At 67.5% G+C, this 6,750-nt stretch overlaps 1 protein-coding gene across 1 annotated transcript; it reads left to right on the top strand.

Annotated features, from left to right (window-relative positions):
• Nucleotides 1-2,517: 2,517 nt before the first annotated feature.
• Nucleotides 2,518-6,466, top strand: DPP7 (dipeptidyl peptidase 7). Its single transcript, XM_012784479.3, has 13 exons — nucleotides 2,518-2,760; nucleotides 2,841-2,954; nucleotides 3,031-3,170; nucleotides 3,260-3,423; nucleotides 3,949-4,084; nucleotides 4,156-4,237; nucleotides 4,314-4,480; nucleotides 4,631-4,691; nucleotides 5,130-5,248; nucleotides 5,329-5,485; nucleotides 5,579-5,643; nucleotides 6,019-6,089; nucleotides 6,162-6,466. Exons 1-13 carry the CDS (start codon nucleotides 2,631-2,633, stop codon nucleotides 6,361-6,363), a joined length of 1,608 nt encoding a protein of 535 aa, XP_012639933.1. The 5' UTR covers nucleotides 2,518-2,630; the 3' UTR covers nucleotides 6,364-6,466.
• Nucleotides 6,467-6,750: the final 284 nt, after the last annotated feature.

Here is a 6,750-nt window from a genome sequence, read left to right as displayed (position 1 = left end):
GGAGAGGCCAGGAGCTGGGGAAGGGCAGCTAGTGGGGTTATTGTTTCGTGGCTACAGAGTTTCTCTTTGGGGTGATGAAACAGTTTGGGAAATAGATAGTGGTGAGGGTGCACAACATTGTGATTATGGCGCTTTTTTTTTTTTTTTTTTTTTAAGAGACAAGGTCTAGCTCTGTCACCCAGGGTGGAGTGTGTCATCACAGCTCACTGCAACCTCAAATTCCTGGGCTCAAGCGACCCTCCTACTTCAGCCTCCCAAGTAGATGGGACTACAAGGTGCACCACCACGCCCGGCTAATTTTACTGTTTTTTTTAGAGATGGGGGTCTCGCTATGTTGCCCAGGCTGGTCCCAAACTCCCAGCCTCAAGTGGTCCTCCTACCTCGGCCTCCCAAAGTGCTAGGATTGCAGGCGTGAGCCACTGCATCTGGCCCCTGAACACATTAAAGTGTAAATTTTATGTTATGTATTAATACAACGCACCACACAGACCAATGAGCCCTAACTACAATACTGCAGGGGTTGGACCTGCTTGGGAACAGCGTCTGCCAGGACAGTGGCTCACACCTACCCCGGTTGCCGGCAGCTTTTAGGTCTGTGGGGGCAGAGTGAGTGGCAGTGAGGGGCCAGGCATGGCCCCTGAGTCTGTGAGCTGTGGAGGGAGGGTGGGGCCGGGCTCTGGACCCACAGAGGTACCACGGCTCAGGGCCACCAGGTGTGGCTAGGTGGTCTGCAAGGGCGGTGCTGGGCTCAGGTTTGCCTCACCTGCTGCAGTGCAGACCCTCAGGCATGCCCTCGCTGGCACCTCAAGCCTGCTGGGATGGCAGGTGTGCTGCGGGCATGCCATCCGACCTGCGCTCAGTGCCTGCCCGGGGAGTGGATGGAGAGAGGCCCCTGAAGAGCTCCGTGTCAGCTGCAGGTGTGGGGCTGGCCTAGGCCACCGGGCGCAGGTGATGGTGGGCAGCAGTCGGGGAGACCTGGGCCCTGGTGCGGCCTCCTGCAGGAGCTGCACCCCTCAGTGTGTCTGGTGGTCACGGAGGGGTCTGCCTGCCTCCCCGCAGCCAGCCCACCTGCCAGCTGCCGCCCCGTGCCGTCCAAGGTCAGAGGCCACCTTCCCAAAGGTGCCTGGCCTGGCTCTGTGTGCGGTGGGGGTGGAGTGACAAGCTCCAGCCCCACTTGAGGGATGTGGGCATCGTGGCCACAGCCCCCCTCAGCCCCCAGGGAGATCCCGCCCGATGGCCCCATGCAGGGCGCCTTCCCAGGCCCCTGGCTGCTGTCTGGAAGGGCCATGGAGGCCTGGCCACGAGCAAGAGAGGAAGCAGCTCCCCTGCAGGCCCCGCTGCCTCGGACCCACCTCCTGCGCAGGCCCCTCCTGTGGGCACAGCCAGGCACGCGCGGCCCGGTGGGCTTTCGCCGCAGCGTCCCGCAGCCTGGTGTGTTGGGAGCTGGCCGGCCAGGCTCCTGGCCGAGGCGCCCTGAAGCGGGGGCACTGGGGGCACCTGCTGTTGGGGAAGGTCCTGGAGTGCGGCCCCCCTGCTGGACACTGGCCAGGCTGGAGCCTGCAGTCCAGGCCGGGTGGGGCCTGGCGTGGCCCTGGGCGACCACAGGTGACTGCTGTGCTACTGCGACATGGGCACGTCCCTGTCACTGTGCTGGGAGCCACAGGCGGTCTAGGGCAGCGGAAGGGTCAGCCGTGTGGCCAGTCCTCTGTGGTCAGCCCCGCACGCTGGCCAGAGACAGTCTTGGGAGTGGGGACGGGTGACTCCCTTCTGCAGGCTGAGGCTGGGCCGCCCACCCCCACCTGTTCTGGGCCTGGCCCGCAGCCCCGGCCCCAGCAGGAGCGGCCAGACTGGATGGATGTAGCTGCACCCATAGCCGGGATGGCCCCTCTCCAGGCACCTTCCATCCTCCGGGTGCTCCCTGGAGAGGAGAGGCCGGTGGTTCCCCTGTCCCTCCGTCCTGAAGGCCACGTGGGCCCGTCAGCAGAGTGGGTGAGGACTGCCGGCTCCTAGGAGTCAACAGCCACACACCCCGCCTGCCCACCCTGCAGGGGCACCCACACTCCTGCCTGCTCCGAGGCCCTCGGTCATCCGCCTGCCCAGCCCCTGCTGTCCCCTGGACAAGCCCAGTGTCCCTTCTCTGGGTGCTGTCACTCCACATGGAACCGCTGCCACCCTACCTCCCTACCCCCAACTCCGCCCGAGAGCCCGGGGCCTTGTCCTCACGGGGCGGCAGCGCAGGCGGACACGGACCAGGGCTGGGAGGGGCTGGGCAGTAGGGCAGGTGATGCACCCCGGCCCAGTGCCGGCCCCACGGGCTGCAGCCGCAGGTTGGAGGACAAGCTGGCAGGTGCTGAGGCCGTGGAGACCACCCAGGATCCACAGCCCCAGGGGACCTCACTCCCTCGCAGACGCCCCTCCTGCCTCTCTGGAGGACAGGTGCCCCTCTAGCGCCTGGCCTCAGCCCTCAGCCTGCTCATGCGTCCCCATGGCAACCGTCTCCGTGGGACACAGTGGGTGCCCAGGAACCTTTGCCTGCCCTGCCTGGGACTCCCGCCACGGCCCCAAGGAGCGGACAGCCCCGCCCAGGCTGCCACGTGAGGTACCCCCGACCGTCATGTGACCCTGCTCACATGACCGCTGGTGCCAGCCCAGCTTACCCAGGCATGAGCTCCCAGAACAGGGCACCCGCGGCCCGGCCGGCCCCTTCCTGGGCCCCAGTCCTGCTGCTGGCGCTCGGACTGCACGGCCTCCAGGCCGGGGGTGAGTGTGGATGCGGCGGCCCCTGCTCCCTAACCCCTCCGTGGCCCTGTGGCACCGTCACCCTCACCCTGCCCTCGCAGCCCGCAGAGCCGCAGTCCCCCACTTCCGGGAGAGCTATTTTGAGCAGCTTCTGGACCATTTCAACTTCGAGAGGTTCGGCAACAAGACCTTTCCCCAGCGGTACCTGCTGTCAGGTGAGGTCACTCCTGCCCTGCCGCAGCCCTGACCCGCCCAGCCCGGCCTCACCGGCCCGCCTATTCTGCCCCACAGACGAGTTCTGGGACAAGACCCATGGGCCCATCTTCTTCTACACGGGGAACGAGGGGGACGTGTGGTCCTTCGCCAACAACTCGGGCTTCATGTGGGAGCTGGCGGCCCGGCAGGGGGCCCTGCTGGTCTTCGCAGAGCACGTGGGTAGCGGCTCCCGGGTCACCCGGGCGGAGGGCGGGTGGGTGGCTGGGGGCGGCGGGTCAGCAGTCCCTGCCGTGCCCGCCCACAGCGGTACTACGGGAAGTCGCTGCCGTTCGGCGAGAAGTCCACACATCGCGGGTACACGGAGCTGCTGACGGTGGAGCAGGCCCTGGCCGACTTTGCGGTGCTGCTCCAGGCGCTGCGCCGGAGCCTTGGGGCCCAGGACACCCCTGCCATCACCTTCGGGGGCAGGTGGGTCCCCTGCGGCAGGCCCGTGCTGTCCTCCAGGCCCGGGTTTTCAGATCGTCCCCGCCCTGGACTCCTCCCTTCCCCATGGCCCACCGCCCGCTCAGTGCACCTGGGTGCAGCCACCCGGCTCGGCTCTGGCCTGGAGCGCGGCCTCCTGAACCCGACACCCCCACCCAGCGCCCCTCCACCCCACTGGCTCCGGTGCCCTTTGACCCCCACCTCCCTGCCTTTTCCTGACGCCTCTTCCCATGGGAAGCCCACCCTGCCCTCCCTCAGAGCGGACCCCACTGGCTGGGAAGTGCTGGGCTCACTAGTGAGGAGACCCCGCCCACCCCCGCCTTGGCTGTGTCCCCAGGGTGGGGTGCCCACCAAGGTGCCCCTCCCAGTGACAGCTGCACCTGGCAGGGCCCAGGGTAGAATCTGGGGCTCTTAGAAGTTTCGGGTCCTTCCTTCTCACACCTGTGGGCCTCTGAGCACGGAGGAGGTAGTTGTGGGGGGCCCAGCCCTAAGCCTGTGCCCTGCACCCAGTTATGGAGGGATGCTCAGCGCCTACATGCGGATGAAGTACCCCCACCTGGTGGCGGGGGCGCTGGCGGCCAGCGCACCCGTTGTAGCTGTTGCAGGCCTGGGAGACTCCGGCCAATTCTTCCGGGACGTCACGGCGGTGAGTGAGGGTCTGGGGTCTCCCTGGCCGACCCGAGTGCAGCGGCTGCACGAGCACAGTCTCTTCCCCAGGACTTTGCCAGCCAGAGTCCCAAATGTGCCCAGGGTGTGCGGGACGCCTTCCGGCAGATCAAGGACTTGTTCCTACAGGGAGGTGAGCACCCCCAGCGAGCCGCCCCTGCCCCGCACGCCCGCAGCCTCTGGAGCCTTGTCTCTGCCCTTCCCTGCAGCCTACGACACGGTCAGCCGGGAGTTTCGCACCTGCCAGCCACTCTCGGGCCCCGACGACCAGACCCAGCTCTTTGTGTTTGCCCGGAACGCCTTCACCGTGCTGGCCATGATGGACTACCCGTACCCCACCGACTTCCTGGGGCCTCTTCCCGCCAACCCTGTCAAGGTGCGTTGCCTCCTCCCGGGTTCAGGAGAGGCTGGCTGAGACCCAGGTGGGGCCAGGGAAGGCCCAGCTCCGCCCCAGGATGAGGGTCCTGGGAAGGTGGAGCCAGGTGGGGGGGGTGCCCTACTGAGGCACCTGTGCACCTCTTCCCAGGTGGGCTGTGACCGCCTGCTGAGTAAGACCCGGAGGATTGCGGGGCTGCGGGCTCTGGCAGGTGGGTGTTCCCCTCAGGCCCAGACCGGGCGAGCATGGAGAGCCCAGCACTGGTGCAGGGCCTGGTGGGGCCACATCTGCAGCCCTGGCCTGGGGGCGCTGCCTCCTGTCCCAGCCGGGCCGTGGGCCGTGTGGGGTGAAGAGCATGACCACCCAGCAGCCCTGGGGGAGGCAGTGCCATGCTGAGGACCCCTCCCAGCCTTGCCTGGGGCCAGGCCTGGCAGGGGTGTGGTGCCCAGCCCAGCCCAGCCCTGCCCACACCTCTGGGCTGCCCTCACCCCAGACCCCCAGCAGGTGGCCCAGGGGGCTTTCCTCATTGGGACCCATGGGACTCAGAGCCCCTGCCCACCTGCAAGACCCTTCCCCGGGGACAGGCTGGTGGCCCGAGCATGCGGTGCCTGTGTGTCTGGCTTCCCAGCCCCTGCACCCTCCTCCCCAGGACTGGTCTACAATGCCTCGGGCACGGTGCCCTGCTACGACATCTACCGGCTGTTCCGCAGCTGTGCCGACCCCACAGGCTGCGGCACCGGCTCCGACGCCAAGGCCTGGGACTACCAGGTGTGGGGTGTGGGTGGCCTGGGACCTCCGCTGGGGTGTGGGCACATGGGCCTGCCTGACAGCGGCTGGGGCACCCGCAGGCCTGCACTGAGATCAACCTGACCTTTGCCAGCGACAACGTGACCGACATGTTCCCCGTCCTCCTGTTCACCGAGGAACTCCGCCAGCAGTACTGCCTGGACATGTGGGGCGTGTGGCCACGGCGGGACTGGCTGCAGACCAGCTTCTGGGGGGGCGGTGAGGCTGGGCCGGGCCGGGCTGGGCTAGGGGCAGCACCCTGCCCTCGCAGCCCCGAACCGGGCTCACCACGCCTCGCTGTGTCCCTTGCAGACCTCAGAGCTGCCAGCAACATCATCTTTTCCAATGGTGACCTGGACCCCTGGGCAGGGGGCGGGGTGAGTCCTGGCCTGGTGGCCTTTGACCCCACTGGGGTCCTGGCGCTCTGGGCCTGCCGCCGGCTCTCTGCAGCTGTGGGCCCTTAGCCTTTCCACGTGACCCTGCGCAGGGATTTCCTGGCCAGTTTGCCGGGATCTCTCCAGAGATCCACATGCGTCCATCTCGCCGGCTTTGCTGGGGCCTCAGTCACACCCGGCGCTTCCGCTTTTGGTTCTTTGGCAATTGGTGTGGACCCGCACCTGGCGTACCCGGCACACACCGCTTCGGGTCTCCTGTCCGGGGGCGGGGTGGGGGGGTGTTCGAGGCGGCGCGCTCGCCCCTAATACGCGCCTGACGAATACGCGACTGACGGGAGGTCCCTCGGCTGACCCCAGATTCTGCAGAACGTGAGCGCCTCGGTCGTCGCTGTCACCATCCGCGGGGGAGCGCATCACCTGGACCTCAGGTGCAGTGCGGTGGGGGGAAGGGGCGGGGCGGGGCTGGGGCTGCCTGCGGCTGACGGCCCCACCCCCCCCAGGGCGTCCCATCCGGAAGACCCCCCCTCTGTGCTGGAGGTGCGACAGCTGGAAGCCACCCTCATTGGCCAGTGGGTGAAGGCTGCGTGGCATGAGCGGCGGCGGCGTGCGGGCCCAGAGGCTGAGACCAGAGGACGCAAAGGGAGCGCCTCAGGGAACCTGCGGAGTGGGGCACCCTCACCCTCCGCCCGGGTGGTCCGCTGATCCCCAGGCCGGGCCCACGGTGGTGGCGGCCCAGCTAGGGGACTTTGCTGAGGGAGGGGCTGGCGCAAGGGGAGGGGCTGAATAAAGTCCCCTGGCCGGCTCAGTGTCCTGTCCAGTCCGTCTGTGGGGCCACAGGCGGAGGCAAGAGCTCGCTCTGCCCTAGGAAGAGCCACACAGTCCCCAGCTCTCAGTCGCGGCCAGTGGGAGGGAAGCTGGCTCTTTGCAAGGACCAGCCTCCCATTCTGGGAAGCCCCTCACTGCCTGGCAGCGCCCTGGTGGGGGAGGCTGTGTCCACACAGCCCGTGGTGGCTCCCTTCTCAGGCATCCTTTTCAGAGTTGTAGCCTCTGCCCAGCGTCCCTGCCAGGGGAGGCCCCAAGGGGGGCACA

This window comes from Microcebus murinus, chromosome 12 (assembly GCF_040939455.1).
Source record: "Microcebus murinus isolate Inina chromosome 12, M.murinus_Inina_mat1.0, whole genome shotgun sequence".
NCBI classification, from domain to species: domain Eukaryota; kingdom Metazoa; phylum Chordata; class Mammalia; order Primates; family Cheirogaleidae; genus Microcebus; species Microcebus murinus.
Note: the sequence above shows the minus strand (reverse complement) of the source record. Positions and strands in the feature narration are given on the sequence as shown.